This window comes from Ranitomeya imitator, chromosome 1, assembly GCF_032444005.1.
Source record: "Ranitomeya imitator isolate aRanImi1 chromosome 1, aRanImi1.pri, whole genome shotgun sequence".
Lineage (NCBI taxonomy): Eukaryota > Metazoa > Chordata > Amphibia > Anura > Dendrobatidae > Ranitomeya > Ranitomeya imitator.
This window is the reverse complement of record NC_091282.1, coordinates 374,566,396-374,585,871: the sequence shown is the minus strand read 5'-3', so window position 1 is coordinate 374,585,871 and position 19,476 is coordinate 374,566,396. Positions and strand designations below refer to the sequence as shown.

General features: G+C 44.5%; 1 protein-coding gene across 1 annotated transcript in view; it reads right to left on the bottom strand.

Moving 5' to 3' along the window:
- Positions 1-19,476, bottom strand: part of AP1G2 (adaptor related protein complex 1 subunit gamma 2) — a 108,332-nt gene that overhangs the window by 71,605 nt on the left and 17,251 nt on the right. Inside the window, exons 10-13 of the mRNA XM_069761801.1 lie at positions 14,043-14,098; positions 12,627-12,740; positions 10,813-10,953; positions 10,386-10,440 (exon numbers count right to left, since the gene is read on the bottom strand). Coding sequence (XP_069617902.1) covers positions 10,386-10,440; positions 10,813-10,953; positions 12,627-12,740; positions 14,043-14,098 — 366 coding nt within the window. The remainder of the gene's footprint in view (positions 1-10,385; positions 10,441-10,812; positions 10,954-12,626; positions 12,741-14,042; positions 14,099-19,476) is intronic.

Genomic DNA, 19,476 nt, shown 5'->3' with positions numbered 1-19,476 from the left:
TTTGAGGGACACAAGTGACGTGGATTTGCCTGAAACTGCCCCTCAACCAAGCACAACCGCAGATTTGAGAACTGGAACTTTGGCCCACATGGCGGATTATGCCTTACGTATCCTCAAAAGGGACACACGCATAACTAAAATGATGAATGATGACGATTACTGGTTGGCCTGCCTCCTTGATCCTCGCTATAAAGGCAAATTGCAAAATATAATGCCACATGAGAACTTGGAACTAATATTAGCAACCAAACAATCAACTCTTGTTGACCGTTTGCTTCTGGCATTCCCTGCACACAGCGCCCGTAATCGTTCTCACACGAGCTGCAGGGGCCAGCAGACCAGAGGAGTTAGAGGGGCAGAAATCAGAAGTGGCGTTGGCCAGAGGGGTTTTCTGACCAGGTTGTGGAGTGATTTTGCTATGACCGCAGACAGGACAGGTACTGCAGCATCAATTCAAAGTGACAGGAGACAACATTTGTCCAGTATGGTTACAAACTATTTTTCATCCCTTATCGATGTTCTCCCTCAACCGTCATTCCCATTTGATTACTGGGCATCAAAATTAGACACCTGGCCAGAATTGGCAGAATATGCATTGCAGGAGCTTGCTTGCCCGGCAGCTAGTGTCCTATCAGAAAGAGTATTCAGTGCTGCAGGTTCAATACTAACAGAAAAAAGGACTCGTCTGGCTACCCAAAATGTAGATGATCTAACCTTCATTAAAATGAACCACAACTGGATTTCGAAATCTTTTGCCCCACCTTGCCCAGCTGACACCTAGCTTTCCTATGAAAAGGTCTTGCCTGTGGACTATTCTGAATGCCTTTTCCAATCTCGTAATTTTCTGCACCTGATTGTCCAGCATACGACATGTTTACACCTCACTAAATGGCCAAACTCCCCACACGGGGCCGTGGTATCGACACTTGGCGACAGCACCCGTGAGAGTGCAGTTTGTCTGAAGAGGTGGGTGAGCCAGCTTTTGGTCGACGGCACTGCCACTGGGTCCCTCCTAGTACAATAAAGTGTCTCTGGCGGTGGTGGTGCGCACCCAACGTCAGACACACCGTTGTAATATGAGGGGCCCTGGGCCTGTACCGCCGGCCACAAGACAGTTTCCCCCCACCCCAGCTCAAACAGTGCTCTACCACTTGCAAAATTATCTCACAGCTCCACCAATGTTTAGTCTATGCGCTGACATCCTTCAATGCCTGCCACTGACAATACCATTGTATTGACATTTTTGTTATGTTAGGCCTTCGATGCCTGTCTGTGGTCACTCCTTCCATTAGGCCTCCACTGACCACATCACTGCTGCCCGTGTACCCCTGGAACCAATTTAAAATTGCCTACAGCCATGTGTTATTATTTTAGGCCTTCGATGCCTGTCTGCGGTCACTCCTTCCACTAGGCCTCCACTGACCACACCACTGCTGCCCGTGTACCCCTGGAACCAATTTAAAATTGCCTACAGCCATGTGTTATTATTTTAGGCATTCGATGCCTGTCTGCGGTGACTCCTTCCAGTAGGCCTCCACTGACCACACCACTGCTGCCCGTGTACCCCTGGAACCAATTTAAAATTGCCTACAGCCATGTGTTATTATTTTAGGCCTTCGATGCCTGTCTGCGGTCACTCCTTCCACTAGGCCTCCACTGACCACACCACTGCTGCCCGTGTACCCCTGGAACCAATTTAAAATTGCCTACAGCCATGTGTTATTATTTTAGGCCTTCGATGCCTGTCTGCGGTCACTCCTTCCACTAGGCCTCCACTGACCACACCACTGCTGCCCGTGTACCCCTGGAACCAATTTAAAATTGCCTACAGCCATGTGTTATTATTTTAGGCCTTCGATGCCTGTCTGCGGTCACTCCTTCCAGTAGGCCTCCACTGACCACACCACTGCTGCCCGTGTACCCCTGGAACCAATTTAAAATTGCCTACAGCCATGTGTTATTATTTTAGGCCTTCGATGCCTGTCTGCGGTCACTCCTTCCAGTAGGCCTCCACTGACCACACCACTGCTGCCCGTGTACCCCTGGAACCAATTTAAAATTGCCTACAGCCATGTGTTATTATTTTAGGCCTTCGATGCCTGTCTGCGGTCACTCCTTCCACTAGGCCTCCACTGACCACACCACTGCTGCCCGTGTACCCCTGTAACCAATTTAAAATTGCCTACAGCCATGTGTTATTATTTTAGGCCTTCGATGCCTGTCTGCGGTGACTCCTTCCAGTAGGCCTCCACTGACCACACCACTGCTGCCCGTGTACCCCTGGAACCAATTTAAAATTGCCTACAGCCATGTGTTATTATTTTAGGCCTTCGATGCCTGTCTGCGGTCACTCCTTCCACTAGTTAAGTAAAAAGGGCAGCACACTGCAGCGCCAAAACATGCAAACTTGAAAACACGAAATTTGAACTGCATTACTGCACTAGAAATATGAAAAATGAGAGCTTTTAGCGCATAAAAATGGCCATATTTATGTGTACCTCGTAGCCACTTTACGGCATCTCTCTTATACGAGGTCCTACGCTCGTATAAGATGCCGTAAAGTGGCTACGAGGCCGTAAAGATGCCGTAAAGAGATGCCGTAAAGTGGCTACGAGGTACACATAAATATGGCCATTTTTATGCGCTAAAAGCTCTCATTTTTCATATTTCTAGTGCAGTAATGCAGTTCAAATTTCGTGTTTTCAAGTTTGCATGTTTTGGCGCTGCAGTGTGCTGCCCTTTTTACTTAACTATATACGAGTTGGCGACTCTGGGTTCAGCACCTGTTCACACTCAGTCTATGTTTGGATGTGCAGGTCAGGTTTTTGAAATGTATTCTCTAGCCTTCTGATCGTGCACTCCCGCCTCCTAGCCACAGGTGTTTTAATTATAGTAGGTCTAATACCCCTCCACAGAGAGTGAGAATTTGAGTCCAAGAAGAGGTTTCACATGTACCCGTTCAGATGGAGACGTTTATTCTCAATGAGGTAGGTGAATCGTAGGACCTCGTATAAGAGAGATGCCGTAAAGTGGCTACGAGGTACACATAAATATGGCCATTTTTATGCGCTAAAAGCTCTCATTTTTCATATTTCTAGTGCAGTAATGCAGTTCAAATTTCGTGTTTTCAAGTTTGCATGTTTTGGCGCTGCAGTGTGCTGCCCTTTTTACTTAACTATATACGAGTTGGCGACTCTGGGTTCAGCACCTGTTCACACTCAGTCTATGTTTGGATGTGCAGGTCAGGTTTTTGAAATGTATTCTCTAGCCTTCTGATCGTGCACTCCCGCCTCCTAGCCACAGGTGTTTTAATTATAGTAGGTCTAATACCCCTCCACAGAGAGTGAGAATTTGAGTCCAAGAAGAGGTTTCACATGTACCCGTTCAGATGGAGACGTTTATTCTCAATGAGGTAGGTGAAGCGTAGGACCTCGTATAAGAGAGATGCCGTAAAGTGGCTACGAGGTACACATAAATATGGCCATTTTTATGCGCTAAAAGCTCTCATTTTTCATATTTCTAGTGCAGTAATGCAGTTCAAATTTCGTGTTTTCAAGTTTGCATGTTTTGGCGCTGCAGTGTGCTGCCCTTTTTACTTAACTATATACGAGTTGGCGACTCTGGGTTCAGCACCTGTTCACACTCAGTCTATGTTTGGATGTGCAGGTCAGGTTTTTGAAATGTACTCCTTCCACTAGGCCTCCACTGACCACACCACTGCTGCCCGTGTACCCCTGGAACCAATTTAAAATTGCCTACAGCCATGTGTTATTATTTTAGGCCTTCGATGCCTGTCTGCGGTCACTCCTTCCACTAGGCCTCCACTGACCACACCACTGCTGCCCGTGTACCCCTGGAACCAATTTAAAATTGCCTACAGCCATGTGTTATTATTTTAGGCCTTCGATGCCTGTCTGCGGTCACTCCTTCCAGTAGGCCTCCACTGACCACACCACTGCTGCCCGTGTACCCCTGGAACCAATTTAAAATTGCCTACAGCCATGTCTTATTATTTTAGGCCTTCGATGCATGTCTGCGGTCACTCCTTCCACTAGGCCTCCACTGACCACACCACTGCTGCCCGTGTACCCCTGGAACCAATTTAAAATTGCCTACAGCCATGTGTTATTATTTTAGGCCTTCGATGCCTGTCTGCGGTCACTCCTTCCAGTAGGCCTCCACTGACCACACCACTGCTGCCCGTGTACCCCTGGAACCAATTTAAAATTGCCTACAGCCATGTGTTATTATTTTAGGCCTTCGATGCCTGTCTGCGGTCACTCCTTCCACTAGGCCTCCACTGACCACACCACTGCTGCCCGTGTACCCCTGGAACCAATTTAAAATTGCCTACATCCATGTGTTATTATTTTAGGCCTTCGATGCCTGTCTGCGGTCACTCCTTCCAGTAGGCCTCCACTGACCACACCACTGCTGCCCGTGTACCCCTGGAACCAATTTAAAATTGCCTACAGCCATGTGTTATTATTTTAGGCCTTCGATGCCTGTCTGCGGTCACTCCTTCCACTAGGCCTCCACTGACCACACCACTGCTGCCCGTGTACCCCTGGAACCAATTTAAAATTGCCTACAGCCATGTGTTATTATTTTAGGCCTTCGATGCCTGTCTGCGGTCACTCCTTCCACTAGGCCTCCACTGACCACACCACTGCTGCCCGTGTACCCCTGGAACCAATTTAAAATTGCCTACAGCCATGTGTTATTATTTTAGGCCTTCGATGCCTGTCTGCGGTCACTCCTTCCACTAGGCCTCCACTGACCACACCACTGCTGCCCGTGTACCCCTGTAACCAATTTAAAATTGCCTACAGCCATGTGTTATTATTTTAGGCCTTCGATGCCTGTCTGCGGTGACTCCTTCCAGTAGGCCTCCACTGACCACACCACTGCTGCCCGTGTACCCCTGGAACCAATTTAAAATTGCCTACAGCCATGTGTTATTATTTTAGGCCTTCGATGCCTGTCTGCGGTCACTCCTTCCACTAGGCCTCCACTGACCACACCACTGCTGCCCGTGTACCCCTGGAACCAATTTAAAATTGCCTACGCCCATGTGTTATTATTTTAGGCCTTCGATGCCTGTCTGTGGTGACTCCTTCCACTAGGCCTCCACTGACCACACCACTGCTGCCCGTGTACCCCTGGAACCAACATCAGAAAATATAAAAATAAGTATGTTGCTTATAAAAAAGAAAATACTGGAGAGATATCAAATGCAGACATTTTAACATTAAAAACAAACACATACAACAAAAATCTGGTACAGTACTAAAAATAGCCACCAGCTACAATAACTTTCTCCTGCAAGTAGTTAACTGAAAGGTTTTTTCAATTTTAAACACAGATATGGCATCCACCGAGTGTTGTCCTGTCGCGTCTTCTTTATATTATTGCCAAGAAGATGCAAAACAATGAAAATAATAAAATCATTATTTACCAAAAAAATAGAGTAAGTCAAAACCACATTGCAAATAAACATTCATTACAAATAAAGAAGCAGGGCGCGTCCGAGGGTGAGTATATACCTAATAAGAATATAATCACCCTCGGACGCGCCCTGCTTCTTTCCGACAGCCTTCCTTCCTAAGAATCAGCCCTTCCGTGGTGTAGAGAGAGGGTTTGTTACACTCCAAGGTGTTCCCCAGGTTGCCTTTCCTGAGCTTCGATCTTCCGGCTCTCGTTTATTAGTTGTTGGAAACTACGCTGCATTAGGCCTACAAATTGGGTATGGGGTGTAGAGAGATGGTGTGTTACACTCCAAGGTGTTCCCCAGGTTTCCTCTCCATTGCTTCGATCTTCCGGCTCTCGTTTAGTAGTTGTTGGAAACTACGCTGCATTAGGCCTACAAATTGGGTATGGGGTGTAGAGAGATGGTGTGTTACACTCCAAGGTGTTCCCCAGGTTTCCTCTCCATTGCTTCGATCTTCCGGCTCTCGTTTAGTAGTTGTTGGAAACTACGCTGCATTAGGCCTACAAATTGGGTATGGGGTGTAGAGAGATGGTGTGTTACACTCCAAGGTGTTCCCCAGGTTTCCTCTCCATTGCTTCGATCTTCCGGCTCTCGTTTAGTAGTTGTTGGAAACTACGCTGCATTAGGCCTACAAATTGGGTATGGGGTGTAGAGAGATGGTGTGTTACACTCCAAGGTGTTCCCCAGGTTTCCTCTCCATTGCTTCGATCTTCCGGCTCTCGTTTAGTAGTTGTTGGAAACTACGCTGCATTGGGCCTACAAATTGGGTATGGGGTGTAGAGAGATGGTGTGTTACACTCCAAGGTGTTCCCCAGGTTTCCTCTCCATTGCTTCGATCTTCCGGCTCTCGTTTAGTAGTTGTTGGAAACTACGCTGCATTGGGCCTACAAATTGGGTATGGGGTGTAGAGAGATGGTGTGTTACACTCCAAGGTGTTCCCCAGGTTTCCTCTCCATTGCTTCGATCTTCCGGCTCTCGTTTAGTAGTTGTTGGAAACTACGCTGCATTAGGCCTACAAATTGGGTATGGGGTGTAGAGAGATGGTGTGTTACACTCCAAGGTGTTCCCCAGGTATCCTCTCCATTGCTTCGATCTTCCGGCTCTCGTTTAGTAGTTGTTGGAAACTACGCTGCATTAGGCCTACAAATTGGGTATGGGGTGTAGAGAGATGGTGTGTTACACTCCAAGGTGTTCCCCAGGTTTCCTCTCCATTGCTTCGATCTTCCGGCTCTCGTTTAGTAGTTGTTGGAAACTACGCTGCATTAGGCCTACAAATTGGGTATGGGGTGTAGAGAGATGGTGTGTTACACTCCAAGGTGTTCCCCAGGTTTCCTCTCCATTGCTTCGATCTTCCGGCTCTCGTTTAGTAGTTGTTGGAAACTACGCTGCATTAGGCCTACAAATTGGGTATGGGGTGTAGAGAGATGGTGTGTTACACTCCAAGGTGTTCCCCAGGTTTCCTCTCCATTGCTTCGATCTTCCGGCTCTCATTTAGTAGTTGTTGGAAACTACGCTGCATTAGGCCTACAAATTGGGTATGGGGTGTAGAGAGATGGTGTGTTCCACTGTAGAGAGATGGTGTGTTCCACTCCAAGGTGTTCCCCAGGTTTCCTCTCCATTGCTTCGATCTTCCGGCTCTCGTTTAGTAGTTGTTGGAAACTACGCTGCATTAGGCCTACAAATTGGGTATGGGGTGTAGAGAGATGGTGTGTTCCACTCCAAGGTGTTCCCCAGGTTTCCTCGCCAATGCTTCGATCATCATGCTCTCGTTTAGTAGTTGTTGGAAACTACGCTGCATTAGACCTACAAATTGGGTATGGGGTGTAGAGAGATGGTGTGTTCCACTCCAAGGTGTTCTCCAGGTTGCCTTTCCTGAACTTCTATCTTCAGGCTCTCATTAAATTGTGGTTAAACGGAACAACTGCATTTGGCGTACTAGTTGGTTTGGGGCCTACTATCGGTGTCTGCCGCTCCTTGCTGTTCTCCTGGTTTCCTGTCCTGAAATTCCGTTTTCAGGCGCTCGTTAAGTAGTTGTTAATGTTAGACTGCATTTGGCCTACTAGTTGGGTTGGGGCCTACTATCGGTGTCTGCCACTCCTTGCTGTTCTCCTCCACTGAACAAAGCTGTGCCGCCTGTTTACTACTGTTGCCAATTTTGAACTGCATTTCGACTACTTACTGATTTGGGCCTACTCTCTGTGTCAGCCTCTCATTCCAGTTGTCCTCCACTGCAATGCCCACTGATTAGTCCTGTGTTACCAATTTTGAACTGCATTTAGCCCACTTTATTCTTTGGGCCTATATCTGTGTTTCCTCCTCATCCTGCCCATTGCCCAGCCAGTGATAGATGAGTCTGCTGGTACATTGACCCATAACGCAACATTTCCCGTGCACGCTACACTGCAAGATTGTGACCCTGCTGAAAGTCAGGTCCCCCTTCCCGCATACCATACCACCTTACACGGGGACAAACAGGAAGGTGCAGATGAAAGTGCAGGTTCCTTCATCAGGTGGGGGGAGGAATACTAGTTGGCAACGTCACTGGCACAGGGCCTCTCATGGTACGCAAAAGTGTTGCTGCCGGTGGGAGGCGCCCCCGCCGTGCAAACACACCGCTGTACTTTGAGGGGCCCTGTGCCAGTGCCAATGCCAACGAGTGGGCCCCCCCTGCTTGCTCAGGTTCACAGCACTTGCAAAGTTGAAATACTTACCTCTCCCTGCTCCACTGCCGTGACGTGGTCCAGATTTCCTGGGCCCACTAATTACTTGAACCAGCCCTACCCACCACAACTTTAGCCAAATGACCCCCAATTTCAAATGCCTTCCAATTATTATAAGGTAAATTACGCTTGACAAGCTTCATTAAGAAGAATGGATGGTTTTGACATTAAAATGGGCACTCTAGGTGTTTTCCTGGCCCCCACTCACTGCCGACTATGCTGCCCCATTGACTTGCATTGGGTTTCGTGTTTCGGTCGATCCCGACTTTACGTCATAATCGGCCGATTTCACTCGACCCGACTTTTGAGATAGTCGGGTTTCGCGAAACCCGGCTCGACTCTAAAAAGGTCAAGGTCGCTCAACTCTATCCACGGTTATTGGCCCCCCCTGGCTAAAAACACCTGCCCCCAGCCACCCCAGAAAAGGCACATCTGGAAGATGCGCCTATTCTGGCACTTGGCCACTCTCTTCCCATTCCCGTGTAGCGGTGGGATATGGGGTAATGAAGGGTTAATGCCACCTTGCTATTGTAAGGTGACATTAAGCCAAATTAATAATGGAGAGGCGTCAATTATGACACCTATCCATTATTAATCCAATACTAGTAAAGGGTTAAAAAATACACAAACACATTATTAAAAATTATTTTAATGAAATAAAAACAAAGGTTGTTGTAATATTTTATTCAACGTCCAATCCAATCACTGAAGACCCTCGTTCTGTAACAAAAAAAACATAATAAACCAACAATATCCTTACCTTCCGCAGATCTGTAAAGTCCAACAATGTAAATCCATCTGAAGGGGTTAAAATATTTTGCAGCCATGAGCTTTGCAAATGCAACGTTGTTCGTGGCTGCAAAACCCCGGGGAATGAAGGTAAAGTAGGTCAATGACCTATATTTACCTTCATTTGCGGTGAGGCGCCCTCTGCTGGTTGTTCCTAGATCGTGGGGACTTTCCTAGAAAGCTCCCAGGCTTGAGTTCATAAGAGGCGCCCTCTGCTGGTTGTCCTCATAAAGTTGATGTCTATCGTTAGCCTCCTCTGCTTGTAACTCTTAAGGTACCGTCATACTCAGCGACGCTGCAGCGATATAAACAACGAGCCGACCTAAACTAGATCACTGGAGCGTCGCTGTTTACGTCGCTGTAGAGACGTCAAACACAGCAACTCCAGAACGATGCAGGAGCGATCCAGTGACGTAATGGCGACTCACTTCTCGTTCTCGCTGGTTGTTAGCTCCATGTCAAACAACCGGAGTGTACCGATCCGACACACATCTAGGGGCCCTATGCTCGTTGCAGGCGTAGTTGCTTTTGATGTCAAACATGAAGATACACGCCGACCTGGCGACGAAATAAAGTTCTGGACTTCTAGCTCCGACCAGCGATGGCACAGCGGGATCCAGATCGCTGCTGCGTGTCAAACACAACGAGATCGCTATCCAGGACGCTGCAATGTCACGGATTGTTGTCGTTCTCTTTGCAAAGTTGCTGAGTGTGACGGTACCTTTAGACACTCTCAGTCTGGTTATTTTCAGACTTGATGACCTTCAATACTATGTACTAGACTTTCATTCGACCATATCTACTGCTGTAGGCCTTGGCGCTCAGCTAGCACAGAAGAACAGCAATGCTTGTTTTCTTAGTTTATCATCTCTAGAGGGAATGGTATAGGTAGAGGCAACTAAGCCACTTATATCTCAAAAAGCAACTTACAGTGCTGTGCAAATTAATTGGGACAAAGCATTTTTTAAGTAAAATTGTAAGTTGGTTACCAGTCAGTGATTCAAACCAGTTTTAATATATAATAAATAAATCTTGGTCAACTAGCCAGTGGAAAAAGGTAATGTTCAGAATTAGTATGTAACAGTGCATTATGAATTTTTTTTTTTGCTTTGTCCCAAGTAATTTGCACATCACTGTATTTGCCGTTAGCAAGAGTTACAGGGGTGGCCCTACAATCCATGCAACATTCAATTATTACTAAGGTAGAGTAGAGATTCCTTGTAAGCCCACTAAATTTGTAAACAAGCACAGTATGTAATATTTCACTTTACATGGGTATGTTTCAGCTTATGTAATAAAACCTTCCTGTTGTTATGTGGGTGTTAAGCTAAGTTATACTGTAATGTATCAATGAAGGACAAAGAAAAAAGAATCAGTTTACTTACTGTGACCAGTGTTTCCATTATGGTATCTATGTGCCAACGCTTGGAAGGAGAAAACCTGGGAGAGGAAGAAGATGATAAGTATCCCATTATCTAAGTAATGTTTTAATCTAAGATCAACAACTTCTTATCTACAGAACTTAAAATACAGTAAACCTTTCAACAATGGCTGGAATAGTGCAAAGTCAATTATAGTGATTGAAATATTATTCTCTACTACTAATATGCCACAGAAGATGGAGATTTTCAATATGGCCCACACATTATATTGCAATGTAGCTCCCTACATCCACTGCAGCTTTCCCCATTTGCCATGGAGGAGAGCTGATAACATGAACTTGTCCCCTTGGTGGTCCTAGCTCATAATGTAAATTGATCTCTGACTTTATAACCCTATGATTTATTGCCCTCTATTACCATATGATCTTACTTCTCTGCACAAAGGAATATTCCTGATGTACACTGCTCCTTTAGCTCTGGTGAGCAGGATTGCAGGAACCTCTGAAGTTCCTTCATCATTACACGTATGTTTGTTTCATTCACAAGTGCAAAACACAAGTCCAGCGCCTTCCTGGTGGAATAATGGATATATGATTACAGATTACAGTTTTTTGACCAATGGTTGACCGATATAAAGAACTTAGTGAATAATGAAAAAAAAAAACATCTAATACGTTCATAGTTACATAGTTACATAGTTACATAGTTATTAAGGTTGAAGGAAGACTTCAACCTTATACCAAGGAAGGTGACGGGCACAAGGGGGCATTCTTTGCGTCTGGAGGAGAGAAGGTTTTTCCACCAACATAGAAGAGGATTCTTTACTGTTAGGGCAGTGAGAATCTGGAATTGCTTGCCTGAGGAGGTGGTGATGGCGAACTCAGTCGAGGGGTTCAAGAGAGGCCCGGATGTCTTCCTGGAGCAGAACAATATTGTATCATACAATTTTATTAGGTTCTGTAGAAGGACGTAGATCTGGGGATTTATTATGATGGAATATAGGCTGAACTGGATGGACAAATGTCTTTTTTCGGCCTTACTAACTATGTTACTATGTTACTTTAAGTCCATCTAGTTCAACCCATAGCCTAACCTAACTTGCCCTAACAGGTTGATCCAGAGGAAGGCAAAAAAAACCCATGTGGCAAAGAGTAAGCTCCACCTTGGGGAAAAAAATTCCTTCCCGACTCCACATACGGCAATCAGACTAGTTCCCTGGATCAACGCCCTATCAAGGAATCTAGTGTATATACCCTGTAACATTATACTTTTCCAGAAATGTATCCAGTCCCCTCTTAAATTTAAGTAATGAATCACTCATTACAACATCATACGGCAGAGAGTTCCATAGTCTCACTGCTCTTACAGTAAAGAATCCGCGTCTGTTATTATGCTTAAACCTTTTTTCCTCCAAACGTAGAGGATGCCCCCTTGTCCCTGTTTCAGGTCTATGATTAAAAAGATCATCAGAAAGGTTTTTGTACTGTCCCCTCATATATTTATGCATTAACATAAGATCACCCCTTAGTCTTCGTTTTTCCAAACTAAATAGCCCCAAGTGTAATAACCTATCTTGGTATTGCAGACCCCCCATTCCTCTAATAACCTTGGTCGCTCTTCTCTGCACCCGCTCCAGTTCAGCTATGTCTTTCTTATACACCGGAGACCAGAACTGTGCACAGTATTCTAACTGTGGTCGAACTAGTGACTTGTATAGAGGTAAAATTATGTTCTCCTCATGAGCATCTATGCCTCTTTTAATGCATCCCATTATTTTATTTGCCTTTGTAGCAGCTGCCTGACACTGGCCACTGAACATGAGTTTGTCATCCACCCATACACCCAGGTCTTTTTCATTGACGGTTTTGCCCAGAGTTTTAGAATTAAGCGCATAGTTATACATCTTATTACTTCTACCCAAGTGCATGACCTTACATTTATCCCCATTAAAGCTCATTGGCCATTTATCAGCCCAAGCTTCTAGTTTACATAAATCATCCTGTAATATAAAATTGTCCTCCTCTGTATTGATTACCCTGCAGAGTTTAGTGTCATCTGCAAATATTGAAATTCTACATAGGCCAATAAAACCTTTGTGTTAGTCCAACTTCATTAAAAAGAAGAATATGCAGTTGCACTCCAACCCAAGTGCAGTCCATGCAGGAAGCTCCAAAGCTGGATGATGGTAAATCTGTACAATCTCACTCTTTTTTCTACAAATTTAGTGAATACCCATGGTGGTACCTGTTTACAGATGTGTCTGTCTGTCTAAGACACTCCACGATTGTCCCTCTGTGCCTCTGTACTGCTGCATGGTCTGACTGCACCAAGCGCTGGAGCGATGTTAGGGCAACGAATCTACAGAGAATATAAGGAAATTAGACAATCCATTTCCTATTCGTAACAAATTTTATTCATGTTACACAAAGAATTTGTAATTATGGGAATGTATAAATATGATGTCTTACTGTATGTAGTACTATGTTTATTTTTCTGTATTTTTTTTTTTTTTCAATATTAGGACTCTTAGATCTGATGATGCTGGTCTAATTACTTTGAAAATCCAGTCCTGTTCTAGGTAGACTCATGAAATGCCCACTCTAACTTTCAAAAACGATAATTCAGTCATTCTAACATGGATCGCGTCAGAAATCCAATGACAGATCCACTATAGATTATGGTAAAGTTAAAGGGAACCTGTCACCCCGTTTTTTCAGTAGGAGATAAAAATACTGTTAAATAGGGCCTGAGCTGTGCTTTACAATAGGGTATTTTTTGTCCCCTGATTCCCTACCTATGCTGCCGAAATACCTTACAAAAGTGTCCTTTTTCGCCTGTCAATCAGGCTGGTCAGGTCAGATGGGCGTGGTCATTCTCCCCCACATCTTGCTTATGTTCCCGTTGGTGGCGTAGTGCTTCTCGCATGCGCAAGTGCCGAATGCACTGCGCAGCTGTAGAAAAATAGCGCGCTCGCCGCTATTCAGCGGTTTCTCGGGGGGCGCGGCCATTTTCCTGAAGCCCCGGGAAGCAGGAGACTCCATCTGCGCACGCGCGGCCTCAGGAAGATGGCCGCGCCCCCCGAGAAACCGCTGAATAGCGGCGAGCGCGCTCTTTTTCTACAGCTGCGCAGTGCATTCGGCACTTGCGCATGCGAGAAGCACTACGCCACCAACGGGAACTTAAGCAAGATGTGGGGGAGAAACAGCGCTGTGACCACGCCCATCTGACCTGACCAGACTGATTGACAGGCGAAAAAGGACACTTTTGTAAGGTATTTCGGCAGCATAGGTAGGGAATCAGGGGACAAAAAATACCCTATTGTAAAGCACAGCTCAGGCCCTATTTAACGGTATTTTTATCTCCTACTGAAAAAACGGGGGTGACAGGTTCCCTTTAAGCATATTCACATTTACTGGTTCTTACAGCAATGATACAACATATTGAAATGCACTCATAAGATCAATGAACTATTAGAATACAAAATAAATGATACAAGAGTCACGTTATTTGCCCTGATCTGGTGATTTCAGTAAAATATGCATTGTTGTAAACAGTCAACCATGGTGATCTGTATTAGGAAATAAGAAATACATGAATATTGCTGTGAGCTATATGATTTAAACTTCAAAAACTGCTAAAAAAATACCGAAACAACCATACCTGATGTTTTTATCATTACTTAGAAGAAAACGTCCAAGAATGTTAACAGCAAGAACCTGAAATGTGAACACAGAAAAGACAAATTATGCACAGACATTGATAGTTACATCTTCATCCTTTGCATATAATTAAAATGTTTATCCATCCTATGATTTCCATAATTCTATGACTTTTCCTTGTTGGTGTTGCAATATCAATATTAACGAGTGCATATAAGAACTAGGACTGTGATAAAAGGGTAAATGACGATTTCAATAACTTGAAAGGAAATTGGTGATTGCCATCCCTGTCCCTAACGCTAGGGGGAGCCCTAGTTCGTCCCGTTCCCTGGGTTACTTCTATTGGTGAAGATGCCAGGGCCACATACCTTGCCCTATCTCCTGAATCTGCCCTCCGTCTGTATCCTTCCCTCCGCCCAGGGAAGAGGGGAGCAGATGTGCACCGTAGTACACCAACCAGACAAACAAGGCAACACGAACAGGGGCATATACCAAGCATACAAATATTCACTCACATATAACAGAGGAATGCATTAGAGAGTGGAGGATGGGGAAAACCAAACTAGGAGATGGAAAGAGAATTATCAGGCCGGCGTCACACTAGAGAGTTTTACGGATGTATGAGAGGTGCAAAAACAACGCATTGCACACGGACCAATGATTCTCTATGGGGCAGCTCCTATCTGCCGTATATTTCTCAGCCGTATTTTACGGGCTGAGAAAATCGCAGCATGCTGCGTTTGTCAGCTTATTGCGCAAAAAATCCGCCAATGAAAGTCTATGAAGGCAAGAAAAATACGGATTACACACGGACCATCAGTGTGACTTGCGAGAAATACGCAGCGGTGTTCTAGAGAAAAGCCAGAAATTCAGCGCAGTGTACAGAAAAATCACACTGACAGGTTAGAATAGAATAAATCAAATAAATGTCTACACATAGTATAGGTATATATATTTATGTCAGTGAGACACATATACATATATATATATTTATATTTAATACAGCGCTAGATAGCTTAAAAGCCAGTAATTCAATTACCGGCTTTTGCTATCTCCTTATGAAACCCGACAGGATATGAGACATAATTTACATACAGTAAACCATTTCATATCCTTTTTTTTGCATATTTCTCACTACTAATGGTAGTAGAGTCTGTGTGCATAATTTGGGGGCTCTAGCCGTTAAAATAAAGGGTTAATTCACGGAAAAAACTGGCGTGGGCTCCCATGCAATTTTCTCCGCCAGAGTGGGAAAGCCAGTGACTGAGGGCAGATAATAATAGCCTAGAGAGGGACCATGGTTTTTGGCCCCCCTTAGCTAAAAACATCTGCCCCCAGCCACCCCAGAAAAGGCACTTCTGTAAGATGCGCCTATTCTGGCACTTAGCCTCTCTCTTCCCACTCCCGAGTAGCGGTGGGATATGGGGTAATAAAGGTTTAATGTCACCTTGCTATTGTAAGGTGACATTAAGCCTGGTTAATAATGGAGAGGTGTCAATAAGACACCTATCCCTTATTAAGCCAATAGTAGTAAATGGTTAATAAAACACACACACATTAGGAAAAATGTATTTTATTGAAATAAAGACACAGGGTGTTGTAATAGTTTATTATACTCTTAATCCAAATGACGACCCTCGTTCTGTAAAAGAAAAAAAAGAAAAAAGCAACAATATCCCATATCTTTTTGGCGCTCAGCCACGTCCCACGCTGTAAATCCATCTGAAGGGGTTAAAAAATGTACAGCCAGGAGCCTGCTAATGTAGCTGTGCTCCTGAGTGTAAAATCTGGGGAATGAATAGAATGCAGGGGAACAGTAGCTACCTAGACTTGTGGTGCTGCGCCCCCTGCTGGTATAAACTCATGAGCTCTAGCGTGGGAATTTTTCAGAATATTTTCTCACGCTCAAGTTCATATGAGGTTATGCCAGCAGGGGGCGCAGCACCGCAAGTCTACGATGCTACGTTCCCCTGCTTTCGATTAATTCCCCAGATTTTACAGTCAGGAGCACAGCTGCATTAGCAGGCTCCTGGCTGTAAATTTTTTTAACCCCTTCAGATGGATTTACAGCGTGGGACTTGACTGAGCGCCGGAAAGGAATGGGATATTGTTGCTTTTTTCTTTTTTTCTTTTAAAGAACGAGGGTCGTCATTTGGATTAAGAGTATAATAAACTATTACAGCACCCTGTGTCTTTATTTCAATAAAATACATTTTTCCTAATGTGTGTGTGTTTTATTAACCGTTTACTGCTATCGGATTAATAATGGATAGGTGTCTCTCCATTATTAACCAGGCTTAATGTCACCTTACAATAGCAAGGTGGCATTAACCCTTTATTACCCCATATCCCACCACTACAGGGCAGTGGGAAGAGAGTGGCTAAGTGCCAGAATAGGCGCATCTTACAGTTGTGCCTTTTCTGGGGTGGCTGGGGGCAGATGTTTTTAGCCAGTTTTAATATCTGCCCTCTGTCACTGGCTTTCCCACTCTGGCAGAGAAAATTGCGCCGGAGCCCACGCCACTTTTTTCCGTGATTTAACCCTTTATTTTAACAGCTAGAGCCCCAAAATTTTGCACACACACACTACTAACATTAGTAGTGAGGAATATGCAAAAAAAAGAGATATGAAATGGTTTACTCTATGTAAACCATGTCTCATATCCTGTCGGGTTTGGGAAGGAAATAGCAAAAGCCGGCAATTGATTTACCGGCTTTTCTGCTATCTTGCGCTGCATGAAATATAAATATATATATATATATATATATATATGTGTGTGTCTCACTGACATATATATATATATATATATATATATATATATATATATAGACTGTATATATGTTTTCACGAATATTTGAGTCCATGGATCCATTCTATGTCCATTTTGCAAGACGGTGAGAAAATCTCGCTGTACGGATGCCATACGGATTACATACGGAGGTTTACATATGCAAAATACGCAGACACACCCTGCCTACGGATGACATACAGAACACTGTTTTGGGATCATTTCTGCGTATTACGCCTGTAAAATACGGACCATATTTCCCTACGCTGAGTGTGACGCCGGCCTCACGCTTACTAATCCAAGCAACAGTCACAGATAAACCCACAAAACGCCTTCTCATATAACCACTAACTCCGATCCTCCCAGCCATGCAGCATAAGCTAGCTCTGATGATGTGTGTCAGTCAGGACCCAGATTATATAGGGGATGGGAGTGGCTAACCAGCTCAACTGAGAGCCCTAGCTTCCAGAGTTCTTAACATGGCCGATTAACCCCTGTATTGCTGAAAGAACTTTACACCTTTTAAAAAGTTGAAGTGGTTCTTTTCAGAGCAGGATTAGGAGCAATAAGATGCTGCGGTCTTCTGGCTCCACACTGTCGCGGTAACCCTGTGTCAAATCACCTTTAAAGTACAAATTAAGGATAAGGTGCACTAAAAGTAATCCACCTAAAAACTTCCTAAAAGGGAACTTGTCATGAAATGAATTCTGCCCAACCCAAAATACACTGGCTGCATTATTAAAACCAATCTTTGACATTCCAACATGGGACCTATGTGTGTGTATGGGAAAAGACATGTCAGTCTAGGTGAGTCGGGCAGAGGACCAGCTTCGGACTAGTTATCTGAGATGTATGGTCACTGACTGGCTTTTTTGAAAGGCATAGTAAAATATACACAGCTACAATATTGAAGTTATTGTTTTATTCATACTGCCAGTGGTTCCAGCAGCCTGACTTTCATGACCGCTTCTATTTAAAAGATGTTACTCATTTTGTATTTAATTTACTAATGTAGAATTAAGTATAAGTGCTTAAAAGTATTATTCACTTCCAGGCTACACAGTCTACTATTTTCTATGTATACAATAGATTAGTGCTGAAGAGACTTGAATTTCTGAAGCCCTTTACTTCCTACCTGCTGATGTGAACTGCAGAAATTGCCAAATAAATAGAGACTTTATTATCACACAGGCAATAACATGTAGAGTGATCCTTGGATTACTTTGGACCAGCAAGGCTTTTTTTAAATAAATTGATAAACCAGGGAGTTTTTTTAAATTAAAATATTTTTGTGTGTGTTTTTTCTTTAATTTTAACTTACAGGTAATAGAAATGTTACACTAGTTCTACTTGTATGCCTCATATTAATGGTCTTGTTGCTGAGAAATGTTACATTCTGTCTTTATGCTAATAATTTCTCACGTGCGGTGCCTGGAAGAAATTTCTGCCCTCTGTCCTCAGTACAATACTATCACCCCCACCCCCCATGCACGTCAGCTATGGCACCGGAATTCTGCGCCTGCACTCCCTCAGAAATACATACCTCATCCTCCCTTCTATAGGCGCTGCATACAGGGATCTTCTGCGCAGGCACCAGTGACTTCTGCTCCAGTGACCTCTGCCGATAAGGTGCTCTCCCCACTTCCTCCCTGCAAAGTCATCACCATGTACACAAGGGTCCTAGTGATGACTATGCAGGGAGGGAGTGGGGAGAGCACCTTATTGGAGCACACACCGGAGGTCACAGTGAATCGCCTGCACAGAAGATACCTGAATGCAGTGCCCATAAAAGGGAGACAGAGTAATTGCCGACGGTCATGTGTGCCAATACTTAAGAGAAATGAATATTCATAATATTCATTTGTCTTAAGTATCGGCACACGTGACTGCCGGTCGCAGCAGGAAGCCGCTGACTGACACTGCGTGCTACTGAAAAGGAATGGATACTGTTGGAGCCAACATGGACGGCTTATGTATTATAAGAGCAATTGCACCCCAAAACTCAGCAGATTCTACAGATACTCACTGCTCTCTGCGATTAACGGTCCCGGTGAGTATGCTGGCAGCTGTGCTCTGCTTGTGAGCAGCGCATGACGTCTCTGCCATGCGCTGCTTACAAGCATTAAGCAGCTGCTGGCATCGGAGCAGGAAGCTGCGAGGGAGCGCCGTGTAGGTGAGTGTAATGTTTTTTTTTCTTTAATCTTTCCTGATGTGGCCATGCACACCAGGAACGGGATTGGGCAAATTATAAAAGAAAAGGGATGGGACCAATCATACCAGGAACAGGATGGGGCCATTTATACCAGGATGCCAGAAAAATTAATATGCATTGCCTTCCACGCCCATGGGCCTGGAATGCAGTGCATATTCATTTGTCTTTAGCAGCGGGCACAGGAGTTAGCTGGAGCCGCCAGCTCCAGCCTCCTGTGACCTGACGCTCCGCCAAAACCGCTCCCCCACCCGCCCACCACAGCCAGAGCCCACACATCTGGACTATAAGACGCACCCCCCATTTTCCTCCACATTTTGGGAGGAAAAAAGTGCGTCTTATAGTCCAAAAAATACAGTGTGTCCCAGGGGTGACAGATTCCCTTTAAAGTAAATTGAACTGCAGTAATGCAAGAATTACTAGCATAACAGCAATAG